Here is an 18,885-nt window from a genome sequence, read left to right on the forward strand (position 1 = left end):
AAACATATAGGCGGAAGTTAACATTTAGCGCCAAATGTTGATTGTTGAAGAGAGATTGAACATGGAGGTTCGCAGAGTGAAGACGAAAGTATCTGCTGGCTTCAAGATGAGGGGACTTATGCTTCGACCGTACGCTATCATTTGTCAATCATGTTGTTCTTGACCTGATATTTGGTTTAGAGTAAATGTAATGGCTGCATTGCTAGTTAATAGCTAAATCTGTCTTGTGTCAGTGATACCAAGAAAGAAACTAGGAGGCTAAGGTTAGCTTAGCTACAGTAAATATACATGGACAGCTAGCTAGACATTTTAGTAGTATACTATGCATATTTAAGCAATTAATCAATAGAAACTAATGCAAATGTATGTTTTTAATAGGAATGATGGGATTGATGTCTGGCAGTCAGAGGTACACTACAAAGCAGCATCAATCAGTTAGCCAGCAAACTTTGATAAACAACCAGAAATAACAATTGATTTGAAAGTTAGCTAAACATAGATATGTGTTTGGTTGTTAAGTCAATTAGACCATGCCCATTTCAAGCATATCTTACTAAAAAAGTTATTTCAGAATATTCAGACAAGTTAGCTGGCTAACTCCTTGATCCAGCTTTGTAGTATACCCCTCAGATGTGTTCGTTATGTTGTTGTTGTCCTCCAGGGAAGCCAGCAGGTACCTGGTGGAGGTGTTGGAGTCTGTCGATGAGCTTGAACTGGATGATGTCATCGAGAGGGTCATGGATGCTGTGGAGAAGCAGCCTTGTACGTCTTCTTCGATCATAACAAGCTACTAAAATCAATAGTCAGTTGTTGGCTATTTTTTATTTTACCTTTATTTAACTAGGCAAGTCAGTTAAGAACAAATTCTTATTTTCAATGACGGCCTAGGAACAGTGGGTTAACTGCCTTGTTCAGGGGAATTATGGCAGATTTTTACCTTGTCAGCTCGGGGATTCGATCTTGCAACCTTTCGGTTACTAGTCCAATGCTCTAACCACTAGGCTACCTGTCGCCTCAAAAAAGTTATTTCAGAATATTCTATGCTTGTGAATGATGTAGCTATTCCTCTCTTCTCCTGGACAGTGTCCTCCAGTATGATTGAGCTGGCTGTGGTGGAGACTGCTGTGCAGGACTGCAGCCAGTCATGTGATGAAACCATGTAAGTTGGGAAAGGTGTCAGTCTCACAATAACCAATTTCATACACATTCTCTAGAATAGTAATCCTCAAATTTGACTTATTCATGTGAACTATTTGATTATTTTCAGAGATAATGTTTTCAACATAATTGGTGCTTTTGACGTGCCAAGATATATCTACAGCACAGAGAGGAAGAAGTTTGTACCGTAAGTATGAATGTATAAACCTTGACTTCCTGATGTTTTACTGTTTGTTTACTTGTTTAATTACTTGTATGTGCTGTGTACTTGATTCAGCTTTTAGCTGCCAAGTACGGGCAACATGCAAGGTAATAAAACGACTACTACTATAGGTTGACCCCATCTAGTCTACATGGTCCAAATGTTATATAAAAAAAACCTCTAGAATAAATGATCTTCCTATTGAAACCAACATATGAAGACATCCATCAGTGAAACCGTTGTTTGTTCTTCACCCAGCCTCAACATGACCACCCACTCTGCCCCAAGTCTCTGTGGCTCAGCCAGGGACAAGGCAGAGCTCTTTAGGGAACGCTACACACTCCTACAGCAGGTCAGTAGGCTACATTTCTTTGCCCTCTGAATCCATCATAGTTTGATGGTCTTTGTATATTTTGGCCTTAAAGCAACTGTACAGTGTTTCCAGACTTCTCTGACATAATTTTACCTATATGTAATTACAATATGAGTGAAAAAGTTTTCCTTCTAAAAGTTTGTAATTAAGAACAGTATGTTAAAAAGCATATTTTCTGTGTTGGAATGGTGTGGGCGTTTACCGGTCATTAAAAATATTCACGAGAGCAGACCACTGATTGGCCAGCTCATCTTCCTCAGGAGGATGACATCATCCTTTGAGGAAATAGCAAGCATTTTTTAAACAGTCTGTTTGAGATACAAGTTTGAGGTGGGGTTTAAGTGTTTTTTCCCCCTCCAATTTATGCTTTGGCCACATACGAGTGTAGGATAAGTCATCAACATTATTTGGGTATGGGTTAACAGAATATTAACTTTTAAACGTGAGATTTTCACTGGACAGTTACTTTTAAACATGTTTCTTTCCTGAGACGCTGCTCTCTGTGAGGTCATTGTAAAGAGAATGTGTTCCCAATACACTTGATAAATGAAAGTTAAATCAGTGAGAAATAAATGTGTACCCAGATCAACATTGACAGTTACCCCATTTCTGTAGCGTACACATCGGCATGAACTCTTCACCCCACCTGTAATAGGGGCCGCTGCAGAAGAAGGCAGAAACAAATTTCAGGTAATAACTCTGTCATACCCGAAAACACACTTAAACATGTTTAATGGATTTGATATAAGCTAAGAGGAAGTTCTCATGTTGAACATTGATTGCCCTGATCTTGCTCTGTTCTTGTTTTCAGCTTCAGACTGTTGAAGCACTTTTAGGTAGTACGGCTAAGCTAGGAGAGGTCATTGTTTTGGGGATGGTCACACAGCTTAAAGAGGTGAGCAGCTAAAATTCATGTTAAGGACTTGTAATTGGAAAATATAGTAATATCTATAGATATACAGTGCCAGTCAAAAGTTTGAACACACCTACTCATTCCAGGGTTTTTCTTTATTTTTACTATCTTCTACATTGTAGAATAATAGTGAATACATCAAAACTATGAAATAACAGATATGGAATCATGCAGTAACCAAAAAAAGTGTTAAACAAATCAAAATATATTTGAGATTCTTCAAAGTAGCCACCCTTTGCCTTGATGACAGTTTTGCACACTCTTGGCATTCTCTCAACCAGCTTCACCTGGAATGTTTTTTTTTTTTTTTTTTTTTTCAGGGGAAATTCTATCTGGAAGACCCCAGTGGTACAGTACAGCTGAACCTCTCAAAGGCAATATCCTTTCACTGTGGTGGTGATGGGGAGCGAATGATACAAATGTTCTCTTACATAATTCAAGGGGCCAATTAAAGTCTTGAATATAGTCAATGTTGATTGTATTTCAGATCATGCATGTTTTCTTTAACCTTGTCCTCACCAGTTCCACAGTGGACTTTACACAGAGTCCTGCTTTGTTTTGGCAGAAGGTAAAATAATTGATCTTCTTCATCCATGTTAATGGACATCGAAGGAGATGTACTATTACCTTATTGTGTTATGCAATGACTTAGTAGTCCAGTCCTCTTTCCCCCCCATAGGCTGGTATGAGGACTCAGTCTTCCATGTCAACGCATTTGGATTCCCGCCGACTGAGCCATCATCCACCACAAGGTCAATAGATTACAATGTTGCTGACCTATCAGTGTTGCCTTCATTTAGAAATGGACATTAACTACATAATGCCTTTTCCTCTGAAAATCAGTAGGCCTACTGAGAAGGTCGAAAGTTATTTTAAATTCCAATGTATTGTTTTTTACTCTACAGTTGGCATTTAAAAATATATTTTCCTTTCCCCTGTATGTATGTATGTATGTATGTATGTATGTATATATGTGTGTATGTGTATATATATATATATATATATATACATAAACAAATAAATATATATATATACACACATAAACAAATAAATAAAACAGCGGATGAGAATGGACTCTGGTTTTTAGGGCCTACTACGGCAACGTGAACTTCTTCGGTGGGCCGTCCACCACGTCGGTGAAAGCCTCGGCCAAGCTAAAGCAGCTGGAGGAAGAGAACGAGGACGCCATGTTTGTGGTGGTCTCCGACGTGTGGCTGGACAGCGTGGAGGTGCTGGAGAAGATCCACCTTATGTTCTCAGGTTCGTTCCACCCATAACGTCACTGACAGAAGAGCTCGTATGGGGGTATTTACCAGGTGTGACAACTGTTTATGTAAAAAGGGGTTTATAGATACAATTGGGTTGATTGATTGATTCAAGCATTTATGCAAGTCGTATTAATGTTGACATTGATGGATATTGTCATGTGTTTCATGTCTATCTCTGACAGATTTTGAAGTGTCCATCAGTGTGCTCAATTTCTATCTCTACTGCTTAATAGTATGGTCTGAAACAACCTTAACATGTGCCCATTGTAGGATACGCAGCCATGCCTCCTACCTGCTTCATCTTCTGCGGCAACTTCTCCTCAGCCCCCTATGGAAAAACACAAATCAAATCACTCAAAGGTAAGAAAGATTTTGATTATTTAAAAAAAAATAAAAAAAAATAAAAAATTATGCCCTGCTTGTGAAGATATACTGACCTGGCAAATGTGTTCAAATGGGTAATGACAGAAGCATTAGTACAGACAATTGAAGTATTTTATTTTTTCCCCCCAGAGTCGTTGAAAGTTCTTGCCGATGCAATCTGTGAATATCCCAGCATCCACAACAGGTAACACGTGAGGGAGGAAAACCACTTGGTTGACCTGAAAGTCTGATATTCCAGGAAACAATTTCAACAGTACTACATTGTTGCATCCAGTGTGACAAACTGTTTGGGAAATATTCACCATGCTGCATTATGGGTCTTTCCACAGGAAATTGTTGTTTACTTGTCTAACTGAATGCATCCTTTCAAAACTGCAGTAGTCGCTTCGTGTTCGTCCCCGGTCCTGAAGACCCTGGTCCGAGTACAATTCTACCCAGGTGAGAGTTGAAAAACAAGAGACCTGTTATTCCTCTGTTGTGTTGCTCATGATATGACTGTAGTCCTCTGATGTACTGTACTTTATATAAATGCTTATGTCCTCAGGCCCCCATTGGCAGACCACATCACTGAGGAGTTCAGACAGAGGGTGCCATTCTCTGTGTTCACTACCAACCCATGCAGGTGACTGAAATATATGTATTTTTAAAATGTATTTAACATTTATTTAACTAGGCAAGTCAGTTAAGAAAAAAATATTATTTACAATGACGACCTACCATGGGCAAACCCAGACGACGCTAGGCCAATTGTGCGCCGCCCGATGGGACTCCCAATCACGGCCGGATGTGAATCAGCTTGGAAATATAACATTTGTTGATTTATTCTATTTTCAGGAATTTGTCTTAAAGGGATGTCTCTTGAGCTTTATTAAAGGGATATACAGTGCATTCGGAAAGTATTCAGACCCCTTGACTTTATCCACATTTTGTTACAGCCTTATTCTAAAATGGATTAAATAGTTTTTTTCCCTTATCAATATACAAACAATGCCCCATAATGACAAAGTAAAACTGTGTTTTAGAATGTTTTGCAAATTTATATATATAAAAAATGAATTAACATTTACATAAGTATTCAGACCCTTTACTCAGTGCTTTGTTGAAGCACCTTTGGCAACGATTACAGCCTTGCATGTTCTTGGGTATGACGCTAAAAGCTTGGCACACCTGTATTTGGGGAGTTTCTCCCATTCTTGTCTACAGATCCTCCCGAGCTCTGTTAGGTTGGAACGTGAGCATCGCTGTACAGCTATTTTCAGGTCTTTCCCTAGATGTTCGATTGGGTTCAAGTCCAGGCTCTGGCTGGGCCACTTAAGGACATTCAGAGACTTTTCCCGAAGCCACTCCTGCGTAGGTGAACCTTCACCCCAGTCTGAGGTCCGGAGTGCTCTGGAGCAGGTTTTCATCAAGGATCTCTCTACACTTTGCTCCGTTCATCTTTCCCTCGATCCTGACTATTCTCCCAGTCCCTGCCACTGAAAACATCCCCACAGCATGATGCTGCCACCACCATGCTTCACCGTAGGGATGGTGCCAGGTTTCCTCCAGACCTGACACTTGGCATTCAGGCCAAAGAGTTTAATCTTGGTTTCATCAGGCCAGAGAATCTTGTTTTTCATGGTCTGAGAGTCCTTTAGGTGCCTTTTGGCGAACTCTTAAGTGGGCTGTCATGTGCCTTTTACTGAGGAGTGGCTTCCGTCTGGCCACTCCACCGTAAAGGTCTCATTGGTGGAGTGCTGCAGAGATGGTTGTCCTTCTGGAAGGTTCTCCCATCTCCACATGTTTAAGATCAGAGAGACATAAAAATGGTATCCAGTTCATCTGACTCTGAGGAAGTGGATAAAAGTTCGGGATTTTGGCAACGAAGCCCATCTGTTGAAGTTCCTATGAAAAAATGTGCACTTAATGGCTAATATTTTTAATATTGTTGTCAAATACATTTGGCTCCATTTGGTCATTATAACAAACAGTCAAGGCTGCTGAGGGAGGACGGCTCATAATAATGGCAGGAACGGAGCAAATGGAATGGCATCAAACACATTAAAACCATGTGTTTGATGCACTTAATACCATTCCACCTATTCCGCTCCAGCCATTACCACAAGCCCGTCCTCCACCGTTAAGATGCCACCAACTTTCTGTGATAACAATTGACCATTCTTTGACAGTTACTTTTCACAGGTTTTGTGATAGCATGTAGTCTTTGTTTTGCCTGCATTTTGTAAATGTCATCTTTTAACATCTCACAACCTGTGAATCAAATGTTCCTATGTCAGAATCCAGTACTGCAGCCAGGAGATTGTTGTCATCAGAGAAGACCTGGTGAACAAGATGTGCAGAAATTGTGTCCGACTGCCTAGCAGCAACCTCGACATTCCAAATCATGTGAGTCTTAGCTCCTCAGTTATGACATACCCAACCTCTACTAGTACAATTACCTATAGTACCAGTCAAAAGTTTGGGCACAACTACTTATTCCAGGGATTTTCTTTATTTTTACTATTTTCTACATTGTAGAATAATAGTGAAGACATCAAAACTATGAAATAACACATATGGAAACATGTAGTAACCAAAACTGTTTATCCTATTTTATTTGAGATTCTTCAAAGTAGCCACCCTTTGCTTTGATGACAGCTTTGCACACTTGGCATTCTCACAACCAGCTTCATGAGGTAGTCACCTGGACTGCATTTCAATTAACAGGTGTGTCTTGTTAATTTGTGTGATTTCTTTCCTCCTTAATGCATTTGAGCCAATCAGTTGTGTTGTGACAAGGTAGGGGTGGTATACAGAAGATGACCCTATTTGGTAAAAGACCAAGTCCATATTATGTCAAGAACAGCTCAAATAAGCAAAGAGAAATGTCAGTCCATCAATACTTTAAGACATGAAGGTCAGTGAATCCGGAAAATGTCAAGAACTTTGAATGTTTTTTTCAAGTGCAGTTGCAAAAACCAGCAAGCGCTATGATGAAACTGGCTCTCATGAGGACCGCCTCTGGAAAGGATTACCCAGAGTTACCTCTGCTGCAGAGGATACGTTCATTAGAGTTACCAGCCTCAGAAATTGCAGCCCAAATAAATGCTTCACAGAGTTCAAGTAACGGACACATCTCAACATCAACTGTTGAGGAGACTGCGTGAATCAGGCCTTCATGGTCGAATTGCTGCAAATAATCCACTACTAAAGGACTCGAATAAGAAGAAGAGACTTGTTTGGGCCAAGAAACACAAGCAATGGACGACATTAGACCGATGGAAATCTCCTTTTTTGTCTGAGTCCAAATTGATATTTTTGGTTCCAACCGCCGTGTCTTTGTAAGACATAGATTAGGTAATTGGATGTTCTCTGCATGTGTGGTTCCCACCGTGAAGCATGGAGGAGGAGATGTGATTGTGTGGGGGTGCTTTGCTGGTGACACTGTCAGGGATTTATTTAGAATTCAAGGCACACTTAACCAGCATGGCTACCACAGCATTCTGCAGCGATACGCCATCCCATCTGGTTTGGGCTTAGTGGGACTATCATTTGTTTTTCAACAAGACAATGACCCAACACACCTCGAGGCTGGGTAAGGGCTATTTGACCAAGAAGGAGAGTGATGGAGTGCTGCATCAGATGACCTGGCCTTCACAATCACCTGACCTCAACCAAATTGAGATGTTTTGGGATGAGTTGGACCGCAGAGTGAAGGAAAAGCAGCCAACAGGTGCTCAGCATATGTGGGAACTCATTCAAGACTGTTGGAAAAGCATTCCCGGTGATGCTGGTTGAGAGAATGCCAAGAGTATGCAAATCTACCAAGGCAACGGGTGGCTACTTTGAAGGATCTAAAATCTATTTCATTTAACACTTTTTTTGGTTACTACATGATTTCATATGTGTTATTTCATAGTGTTGATATCTTCACCATTATTCTACAACGTATAAAATAGTAAAAATAAAGCAAAGCTCTTGAATGAGTAGATGTGTCCAAACTTTTGACTGGTACTGTACATTGTATAAACTTAGCTAGTTAATTTGGCCCGTATTCACAAAGCGGATCAGCCCCCCCCCACCACACACACACACACCTAGATCAGCACTCCTACTCTGAGGTGCTTTGTGTGAATATTTGTCCTGTAGTTGAATTTATTCTTCATGAATGATAATGGCATGAAAATGTCTGACAATCACCAATAAACTCTCTTTCTCCAGTTTGTGAAGACCATCTTGTCTCAGGGCCACCTGACTCCCCTGCCTCTGTATGTCAGTCCAGTGTTCTGGGCCTATGACTATGCTTTACGGGTTTACCCCGTGCCTGATGTCATCATCTTTGCGGACAAATATGACCCTTTCAACATCTCCAACACAGACTGCCTCTGCATCAACCCGGTACGTTACGCTTATTCCTAGATTTCCACCATTTTGTTTTATTATGAGACTCGGTATGAGATGTTGGACTTGGGTTTCGAACTATATTATGATGAGATCTTATATTCTTAATTTAAGAAAGTTTTATTTTTATGTATTGTCATTCTGTTCTTGCAGGGCTCCTTCCCAAAAAGTGGCTTCACTTTTAAGGTATATTACCCATCCAACAGGACCGTTGAGGACAGGTGAGAAATGTTTTTTACTCTTTGTTTATGCATGCTCTACACATAATTCACTTGGTGCTAATCATTGCTTTACTGGCAATATGGTAACTAGTATATTGAGAGTCAACTTGGTTTCCATGTCGGTCTTCGTTTCTCTTTGCTGATCTAAATATTCTTTATTTTTCCTCACAGCAAACTTCAAAGCCTCTAAAGACCATAAGGATTATTTTGGACGGCGGGATCGGCTGTTATGGTTGTGTAAAATGTTTTTGTAAAATATGTCTAAAAATACTTTTGCTAAATCCCTTTTTATTTTATTTGTATGTACCTTTTGTATAATGGAGAATAAAGGTTCACTGTCATTGAATTGTCATCTTTGTGCTTTTTTACTTGACTTGTTAATGTTGGACAATAAAGCAAATAAGAATTGTGTTACTCCTCTGTACTTGCATAAATCAAATGATTTTATTTGACCTCACAAAGATGGCGGAAATAAGAAGTTATTGGTTAATTCCGGTCAGGCATCTTGTAATTGACGACTTCAACCAGATGTCGCATAATAATCACTGAACAAAAACTAACGTTTCACACTGAAGGCCAAAGCAGACGTGGACTATTTAAAGCAGACTACGTAAGTGGATTTTTTGTTGTTGCTGCAAGGTTGCATAGTTCCTTTTTTTCAAAGTTTCGGTGGCGTTAAAACGCAGTTAAATTGGTTGATAGGGCGAACTGTAGTACGTTAGCTAGCTTGCAGACACAGCTAAGTTTGCTAACGTTGGCTAGGTAGCTTTTGGTGTCACGTTGAGTCGGTGTAGGCTAAAAATTATGGTAGCCAACATCATGACTTGTGTTTCCATGTAAACCAACAGTCAGTGCACCAACCATCAGTCATGGTGGCACTGAAACAGTTGCCAGCTGTTGATATTAACTTACTTAGCTGGCAACAACAATTCTAGTCCTACCCAGTAACAGCTAACCCGCTATCTTTGACTTAAAAAGAGAAGACATTTTACAATCTGAATTATTTATAAATCTCTTAGAATTCATACTGTAAAACGTATTCTCTTTTTAGGCATACTAACCCTGTTCATAACACAGCCCATTGGTAGCTGAGCTACCTGCTTAGCTATATCCTATAGCTAGCTGCATGTTGGGATGAGACTTCTTAACTATAGTGAATGTCTGTATTGTTCCAATACTTCTCATACTCCTCTACTCTGAATCCCTGTGTATGCAAAACGATGTAGCTCTCTTCTCCCATCCAGGTGATCATGGCAGAAATAGAGGAGGACATTCCTGACCGCTTGCCTGTTGAGGAAGATGAGTTGGAGAGGGATGAAGAGGAGGGAGAATTTGACTGGGTGGTGGACGAGGCTGATGAACTCGATGAGGATGATGAGGATGTAGTTGTTCTGGACACAGAAGCAGAGCCCTTCGAGTTGGAGCAGCCAGCTGAGCGCAGTGGCCACATAGCAGCGGTGGATGGACACTACATGTATGTTTGGGGAGGATATAAGGTAAACCAGTATGACAGGCATTCTGAATAGACTTTTGTTTATATGATAGTGTATCTAAATCATTTAATTTGGAACTATACCATTTTAATCAATGATTGAATCAATGAGTCTTCAATCAATTATAGTTTTTATTGGAAGATTTGCCGTCGACTTTGACCTATGATACCATTTGCCACAGTCCACTTTGCCAGAGATAACAGCCGAACTCCAGCCGACATGTTTACAGATGATTTAAATCCATTGACTTCCCTCGTTTGTCTTGTCATTAGAATTCCCAGACCACTGGGTTCTTTGACTTATACTTGCCAAGGAATGAAATCTGGATCTACAACATGGAGACAGAACGATGGTAATAATGATTTTAAACATCCTTTTGTTAGTGTCTAGCGTGTCTCAAATTATATGGCTCCCTATATAGTGCCTTACTTTTGACCAGAGCCCTTATATCTACCGTCTGTATTTGCAGGAAGAAGCAGATGACTGCTGGTAACCTGCATACCTCCATGTCTGGCAGCTGTGGAGTGTGTGTGGATGGCGTCCTCTATCTGTTTGGAGGCCACCATGCCAGGGGAAACACTGACCGGGTGAGAATATACCGTGTGTGCGTGGACTGTTATGTCTTGTGGAATCTTGGCACCTAAGGCTGTGTCCAGTCCCTCCCTTTCCAGAAACTGTGTTTACAAAAATATTTGATGTGCTGTATGCTAATAACTATGTTTTAGAGATTTTTTTGGTTAAAATCCCCACTTTCAGCATCAATGTTAATTCACCACGGCAGGATGTATTTATTTATCTCCATCTCACCTCAGAAGCCTGTTTTCCAACAAACCATTTACATGTTAATGTCCGTTACGAAACTTATGATGTTGTAACTTTTTTGATTTCATACCATCTCAACGTTGTCCCTGTTCTGCGGCCTTCAGGTCTTCCGGCTCCCTCTCCGAACACCGGCCCTCTGCTGGGAGGAGATGAAGGATCTCAAGGGCCTGGCCCCGTCCTGCAAGGACAAACTGGGCTGCTGGGTCCACAAGAACAGGTGAGGTGGCCGATTGGCAGGCAGTGAGTGAGATTATAGGTTTAACTCATTGCGCCATTACATATTGTTGTTGCGCCATTACATATTGCCTCTAAAGAAAGAGATGTTTATTTTGTTGAATGTTTCTCAATGAACTGCTCTGTGTGTCGACAGGCTAGTATTCTTCGGGGGCTACGGCTATATGGCACAAGGAGCTCACCGAGGGACATTTGAATACGATGAAACTTCATTCATGGTATTGTCAATTCATTCTACAACTCTGCAGCTGCTTTTTAATGGCAGTATAAAAACAATGGTCTGTTTAGTCTATTAGTCTGCAGCAAAGGGAGTCGACAATAAGGGTAAATCCTTGGTCGTGTTCATTAGGCACCAAACGGAAGAAAATGGACTGAAACAGGGAGGGACAACCTGGACTTGTCCAATAAGAGTTGCCAATTTTGGTGTTTTGAAGATTTTTTTTTTCCTGTTGCATGGCCTAATGAACACAACCCCTTCACTGTGTGTTGTAACAGGGAGATAATCCGGGGCGGGGCTGGAATAACCACATTCACATCTTAGACCTGGAGACGTCCACTTGGAGCCAGCCAGTCACCAAGGTAACGCCGTTCCCATAAATCCGGTCACGTCACGACTTTGTGTTGGAAGCCATTTTGTACAGCTGTCTCATTGGGAGCCCCATTCTCACCTCTCCTTTCCCTCCCTCTCCTGGCAAAAGGGCAACGCCCCCTCTCCCCGGGCAGCGCATGCCTGTGCCAAGGTGGGCAACCGAGGCTACGTGTTTGGGGGGCGTTACAGGGTAAGTAGGAATGTTCTTTGAAAATAGAGCTTACTCAAGTTCCTGCTGAGTTTACGGTCATGCTGTCTAATGTAAAACAATATCACTGGCCTGTAGACAGAGATTTAGGGCTTTACGGTGTTAATTGATATGATTTACATATTGTTATGCCTTGTTACATCATAGATTATAAAGGATATTGTGTTCTAAATGTTTGATGCTCTTCCTCCATATGAGTAAGGCTTGACTCTTTCGCAACAGGATTACCGCCTGAACGACATGTACTACATCGACATGGACTCCTGGGAGTGGCATGAAATGTACGCTATGCCAACTTATCCAAAATGTCTTCATGCATGTTATAGTGTTATACGCATCCATTTAAAAAAACCTGTTTATGGGAGGATGTTGTGCTCTTACCCATGGATGTCCCTGTGTGTTCACTACGATGGTACTAACAACTCTTAACCCTCTCCCCCTCCACCTCCCCATGCTCCCCTCCACCTCCCCCGGTCACATCTCCCCTCCATCTCTCCCGGTCACATCTCCCCTCCCCCGGTCACATCTCCCCTCCATCTCTCCCGGTCACATCTCCCCTCCCCCGGTCCCATCTCTCCCGGTCACATCTCCCCTCCACCTCCCCCGGTCACATCTCCCCACGTCCCCTTCACCTCTCCCGGGCCCACTTCCCCTCCACCTCACCTGGTCCCATCTCCATCTCTCCCGGTCACATCTCCCCTCCCCCGGTCCCATCTCTCCTGGTCCCATCTCCCCCTCCACCTCTCCTGGTCCCATCTCTCCCTCCACCTCTCCTTGGCCTTCTGCAGGAGTGTTCCTCAGCAGGGTCCTGTGGGACGCTCATGGCACTCCTTAACCCCTGTGTCACCTGACCACATATTCCTGTTCGGAGGCTTCACAACTTCCCGAGAGACGCTCAGTGAGTGAAGAATATTTCATTTTCCTTTAGAGTCCATGGCTCGACCACAATTAATTCCTCTATCTATTTGTCATGTATACAGGTGATGCTTGGCTGTACTGTGTCAGCAAGAACGAGTGGCAGCAGTTCAAGCACAATCACACAGAGAGCCCCAGGTAATATCTCCATAGAGAGAAACCAATTCATCTTCATGACAATATCACCAAATAAGTGGTTAGGAAAAGAAGCTGCTTGTCTCACTGTGTACATTGTTTGTGTTATGAGTCAGTGGTGATTTTTCTCTGATTTTGTGTGTGTGTCAGGCTCTGGCACACGGCCTGTTCCGGTCCTGGCGGGGAGGTGTTTGTGTTCGGTGGCTGTGCCAACAACCTGTTGTCCCATCAGCGAGCGGTGAGTACGGTTAGAACACACCACTCAGTCATAAACTACTAGACCTTTCTTGGTGTCACTTGAAATTAGATCAACAAACAGATTGATAACCAGTTTTACTACCAAGTATAGTTTGAATGCATGGAAATGTTATTCGATTTCCTTTTCAACAGGCTCACAGCAAAGAGTTGCTGGTCTTCACAGTTCAACCCAAGTCACTTGTCCGGTGAGTAGAAACAGAACACAATATGGCCCATACACCGAAATACTATTTTTTGTTGCATGCCCTAGTGAACACAACCCAAAGTCCAGGTCCCTGTTTCAGTCAGTTTTCTTCTGCCTAATGAACACGTCAACTTTGATACAGTACATCTTGTGGTCAACCTAAAACTTGCCTTCCCATGCGAAGTGGTAAGTTAAATATTGCCTGATTTGTTCTAGGTTCTGTATGGAAGCAGCGCTGCAGCACAGAGAATTGTTGTCTGGGTCCTGGGACTGCCTGCCTAAACATCTGCTACACACTCTCAGACAGCGGATGGGAGGCATCAACGCCCTGGGCTCATAAGAGCCATTATACCACCACGTTCTTTGGGGTGGTAGGGTTGAGTGTGTTTGAGATGGTTGACTGCCATGGCCTTGCTGCTAGCTGAACGAAGAGGACAGCTCACCTGATCTTGTCACCAAGTGTCATGAGTGGTTTCGGGAAAAACAAAGTAAATTAATGTAAATCATTTAGAGAAATAGAGGCTTTTGTAGGGACTAGTGTTGGTAAATCCCTTAGGCCAGTCAATCAGCAACCATGGCAACGTTCATTATCCTAATTCTGAGTGCTTACTTTTATGATGTATATATTGTATTGTATTGCATATATATGTGTGGATTTGTTGTGCCCGTGTTTAAAAAAAAAAAAAAAAAAAAAATGTTTATATTTTTTTAAGTAAAAGTACCATGTATTCAATCCTGCTGGAGAGGTGGCATACCTTAGACCATGTTAGTCAGAGGAGGCTCGTGTAGCATTTTGTCTGTTTTTAATCAGGTAATACCAGTTACATTGGAGCCACATTGCACTGAATTTCATTATCAAGAAGTTACTTGTTTGGTATTATTCTTGTCTGATCTGCACAGCTGTCCCTTGACATTTTTATTATGAAATATATTGTAAAAAAAACAACAAAAAACATTTAAAATGTGTAATTTTGAGTCAAGAAAATAAACCAGACAAATATGCCAGATCTGAATCTGATCTTTTACATACACACTATCTTGAATGATGAATGTAAACATCTGTGAAACAACTGAGGGAAATGAAGGCTTTTCCTGTCATCCATATATTCATTTGCATATTATTGGTCAATTGAAGGCATCAATTAAGTCAGCGTCGTCCTATTAAGGGATGGGTTGACTCATTGCTTTTCCTTTGTATCATGATACTGTCCAGATGGGAAGAAATCCCATGTCCAATTCATTCTATAGAGCCATTATTTGGCTGCCAGCAGATTAGGTGCTGATACTTTAACATTGCAGTGGATGTTTCTAGATAAATCCATATCCTGAAACGAGCGATAAAAGGATGTTAAAACCAGAGCTCCCTTTTCACACTCATGGATGGTTAATGTTAAGTGACTAAGCAGTCATTCATATGGCCAAGGTGCTTGCTTAAATATTCCAGACTGCCAGAATAAGACTGAGGTGAATTTGTATGATTTACTATATATATACAGTTGAAGTCAGAAGTTTACATACACCTTAGCCAAATACATTTAAACTCAGTTTTTCACAGTTCCTGACATTTAATCCTAGTAAAAATACCCTGTTTTAGGTCAGTTAGGATCACCACTTTATTACATTTACATTTAAGTCATTTAGCAGACGCTCTTATCCAGAGCGACTTACAAATTGGTGCATTCACCTTATGATATCCAGTGGAACGGCCACTTTACAATAGTGTAATTTATTTTATTTTAAGAATGTGAAATGTCAGAATAATAGTAGAGAAGATTTATTTCAGATTTTATTTCTTTCATCACATTCCCAGTGGGCCAGAAGTTTACATACACTCAATTTGTATTTGGTAGCATTGCCTTTAAATTGTTTAACTTGGGTTAAATGTTTCGGGTAGCCTTCCACAGGCTTACCACAATAAGTTGGGTGAATTTTGGCCCATTCCTCCTCACAGAGCTGGTGTAACTGAGTCAGGTTTGTAGGCCTCCTTGCTCGCACACGCTTTTTCAGTTCTGTCCACAAATTTGCTGTAGGCTTGAGGTCAGGGCTTTGTGATGGAAACTCCAATACCTTGACTTTGTTGTCCTTAAGCCATTTTGCCACAACTTTGGAAGTATGCTTGGGGTCATTGTCCATTTGGAAGATCCATTTGCGACCAAGCTTTAACTTCCTGACTGATGTCTTGAGATGTTGCTTCAATATATAGAAACAGGACATGTTTGTCCCCTACAAATAGAAGACACATTGTGCAAGCTACTTTTATGTCTGTTATAGATTATGGGGATATTATCTACATGCATGCTACGGCATCCACACTTAAATCGCTGGATGCTACTTTTCATTTGGCACTTAGGTTTATTACGAGTGCTAGCTACAGAACTCACCACTGTGTTTTATCTCAAAATGTGGGTTGGACTTCGCTGTCCATGAGACGAGAACAACATGCTCTTGTGTTTGTCTATAAAGCACTTCTGAAGAAACTACCTTCTTGTCATCACCCATCATTAGAATTCCTAAAACCAGGTCTCAAACATGGATTACACTTGAGGCCCATGCGATTTCCACATAGTTGGGTATGGCTGTCTTTTCCTGTGATGCTCCTTGCCTATGGAATAGCCTGCAGACTAAACTTAATGTTGAGACTTGTCACCCATTTTAAACATTTATTGGAGGATTTTTATATTGCTTGTAACTGCTTCGGGTAATGCAAGTTCTTGTGCTGTTAGTGGAATAACCTATGTGTAAATGTAATAATCTGCTGCTATATTTTTTTGTGTTATCTGATCGTTTTGTTTTGTTTCTTAATCATTGTACCTAAACTGTATGTGTAAACATGTATACGCAGGGCCCAGCTGTAAAAGAGACCTTGGTCTCAGTCTGTGTTCCTTGTTGAAATAAAGGTATAATAATAATATCCACATAATTTTCCTTCCTCATGAAGGCATCAATTTTGTGAAGTGCACCAGTCCCCCGTGCAGCAAAGCACCCCCACAACATGATACTGCCACCCCCGTGCTTCACGATTGGGATGGTGTTCTTTGGCTTGCAAGCCTCCCCCTTTTTCCTCCAAACATAACTATGGCCATTATGGCCAAACAGCTTCATCAGACCAGAGGACATTTCTCCAAAAAGTATGATCTTTGTCCCATGTTCAGTTGCAAACCGTAGTCTGGCTTTTTTTATGGCGGTTTTGGAGCAGTGGCTTCTTCCTTGCAGAGCGGCCTTTCAGGTTATGTCGATATAGGACTCGTTTTACTGTGGATATAGATACTTTTGTACCCGTTTCCTCCAGTATCTTCACAAGGTCCTTTGCTGTTGTTCTGAGATTGATTTGCACTTTTTGCACCAAAGTACGTTCATCTCTAGGAGACAGAATGTGTCTCCTTCCTGAGCGGAATGACGATTGCGTGGTCCCATGGTGTTTATACTTGCGTACTATTGTTTTTACAGATGAACGTGGTACCTTCAGACGTTTGGAAATTGCTCCCAATGATGAACCAGATTTGTGGAGATCTACAAAAAATTTTCTGAGGTCTTGGCTGATTTCTTTTGATTTTCCCATGATGTCAAGCAAAGAGGCACTGAGTTTGAAGGTAGGCCTTCAAATACATCAACAGGTACACCTCCAATTGACTCAAATCATGTCAATTAGCCTATCAGAAGCTTCTAAAGCCATGACATCATTTTCTGAAAATTTCCAAGCGGTTTAAAGGCACAGTCAACTTAGTGTATGTAAACTTCTGATCCACTGGAATTGTGATACAGTGAATCACAAGTGTAATAAAAAAAATAAAAAAATCTGTCTGTAAACTATTGTTGGAAAAATTACTTGTGTCATGCACAATCGTCCTAATCGACTTGCCAAAACTATAGTTTGTTAACAAGAAATGTGTGGAGTGGTTGGAAAACGAGTTTTAATGACTTCAACCTAAGTATATGTAAACTTCCGACTTCAACTGTATATATATATATACACTGAACAAAAATATAAAATATAAATGCAACATGTAATGTGTTGGTCCCATGTTTAATAAGCTGAAATAAAATAGCCCAGAAATAGCACAAAAACTGATTAAACAGCATGATCATTACACAGGTGCACCTTGTGCTGGGGACAAAAGGCCACTAAAATGGGCAGTTTTGTCACACAATGGCACAGATGTCTTTAGTTTTGAGGGAGTGTGCAATTGTCATGCTGACTGCAGCAATATCCATCAGAGCTGTTGCCGGATAATTTAATGTTTATTTTTATACCGTAAGCCACCTCCAACGTTGTTTTAGAGAATTTGGCAGTATGTCCAACCGGCCTCACAACCGCAGACCATGCCAGCCCAGGACCTCCACATCCGGCTTCTTCACCTGCTGGATCGTGCCAGCCACCCAGACAGCTGATGAAACCTAGGAGTATTTCTGTCTGGAATAAAGCCCTTATGTGGGGAAAAACGTTTTCTTATTGGCTGGGCCCGGCTCTCCAGTGGGTCGGCCTAGCTCCCAACTGGGTAGGCCTATGCCCACCCAATTGTTGCAAGTTGCGTTTATATTGTAACGACCCTGGGTTTATAAGCGCGGAAATCGACTCTACCGCTTGAGCATGGTTTTGCGGCACAGTTGATAGCGCGCCGGACTTCGGGCTAGAAGGTCGAGGGTTCGAGACCTGCTCCCTGCCTGTTTCATTACAATATTTTTGTTCTGCATAGATAGCCACCCAGCCAGCCACTGTAACGCCTCAATCACACCGATTGAGTTTGGGCATTTTGGTACACCAGAAGTACATTAATTTCCAATGGAACGCTGCGTGTGCCTTGCACTATTGCGTTACAGAGGCCTAAATAGTACGTTCTGTGTGGTACATACGTTGGATTTATCTAACATATGCGTAGACGGTTTGACAGAGATGGTAGCAGAAGGTTAATGTTGAACTTTTGTTGCACACATATCCAAATTGTGCTGCGTACCATTTTAGTAATGTCGGTGTGATCGAGGCGTAACTATTGCGCTATTGTAACGAGACAAATGTATTGTTTTCAATCATCCACCTTTTTGGTCAGAGAGTTGAGGGTGAGGCGTGCCTGGTTACCAAGGTGACGGCCCAGCTAACATGGCTAGCTAGAGCAGCAAGGCGTTTTTTTCTCTCCAGGCTTTCAATCTTGG

General features: G+C 41.4%; 2 protein-coding genes across 2 annotated transcripts; both read left to right on the forward strand.

The window, feature by feature from the left end:
• The first annotated feature begins 55 nt into the window (after positions 1–55).
• pole2 (polymerase (DNA directed), epsilon 2) lies at positions 56–9,245 on the forward strand. Its single transcript, XM_039008842.1, has 19 exons — positions 56–129; positions 662–762; positions 1,084–1,159; positions 1,268–1,345; positions 1,619–1,712; positions 2,349–2,423; positions 2,545–2,628; positions 2,967–3,023; positions 3,166–3,214; positions 3,326–3,398; positions 3,734–3,906; positions 4,185–4,274; positions 4,428–4,482; positions 4,677–4,736; positions 4,843–4,920; positions 6,575–6,683; positions 8,499–8,675; positions 8,832–8,899; positions 9,071–9,245. Exons 1-19 carry the CDS (start codon positions 62–64, stop codon positions 9,087–9,089), a joined length of 1,584 nt encoding a protein of 527 aa, XP_038864770.1. The 5' UTR covers positions 56–61; the 3' UTR covers positions 9,090–9,245.
• A 167-nt stretch (positions 9,246–9,412) lies between these two features.
• LOC120059795 (kelch domain-containing protein 2-like) lies at positions 9,413–14,742 on the forward strand. Its single transcript, XM_039008843.1, has 14 exons — positions 9,413–9,509; positions 10,144–10,395; positions 10,665–10,744; positions 10,862–10,979; positions 11,319–11,431; positions 11,585–11,666; positions 11,944–12,027; positions 12,147–12,227; positions 12,468–12,526; positions 13,034–13,143; positions 13,226–13,298; positions 13,446–13,533; positions 13,686–13,738; positions 13,954–14,742. Exons 2-14 carry the CDS (start codon positions 10,150–10,152, stop codon positions 14,075–14,077), a joined length of 1,311 nt encoding a protein of 436 aa, XP_038864771.1. The 5' UTR covers positions 9,413–9,509; positions 10,144–10,149; the 3' UTR covers positions 14,078–14,742.
• The last annotated feature ends 4,143 nt before the right edge of the window (positions 14,743–18,885 follow it).

This window comes from Salvelinus namaycush, chromosome 15 (assembly GCF_016432855.1).
Source record: "Salvelinus namaycush isolate Seneca chromosome 15, SaNama_1.0, whole genome shotgun sequence".
Lineage (NCBI taxonomy): Eukaryota > Metazoa > Chordata > Actinopteri > Salmoniformes > Salmonidae > Salvelinus > Salvelinus namaycush.

Excerpts from the sequence above, each read along its gene's own strand:
- pole2 (XM_039008842.1), top strand. The coding sequence starts at position 62 with ATGGAGGTTCGCAGAGTGAAGACGAAAGTATCTGCTGGCTTCAAGATG. Across the intron at positions 1,160-1,267 it reads CAGTCATGTGATGAAACCAT|AGATAATGTTTTCAACATAA; the intron begins GTAAGTTGGGAA and ends GATTATTTTCAG. Across the intron at positions 4,737-4,842 it reads CCGAGTACAATTCTACCCAG|GCCCCCATTGGCAGACCACA; the intron begins GTGAGAGTTGAA and ends TTATGTCCTCAG.
- LOC120059795 (XM_039008843.1), top strand. The coding sequence starts at position 10,150 with ATGGCAGAAATAGAGGAGGACATTCCTGACCGCTTGCCTGTTGAGGAA. Across the intron at positions 12,028-12,146 it reads GGAGCCAGCCAGTCACCAAG|GGCAACGCCCCCTCTCCCCG; the intron begins GTAACGCCGTTC and ends TCCTGGCAAAAG. Across the intron at positions 13,299-13,445 it reads AATCACACAGAGAGCCCCAG|GCTCTGGCACACGGCCTGTT; the intron begins GTAATATCTCCA and ends TGTGTGTGTCAG.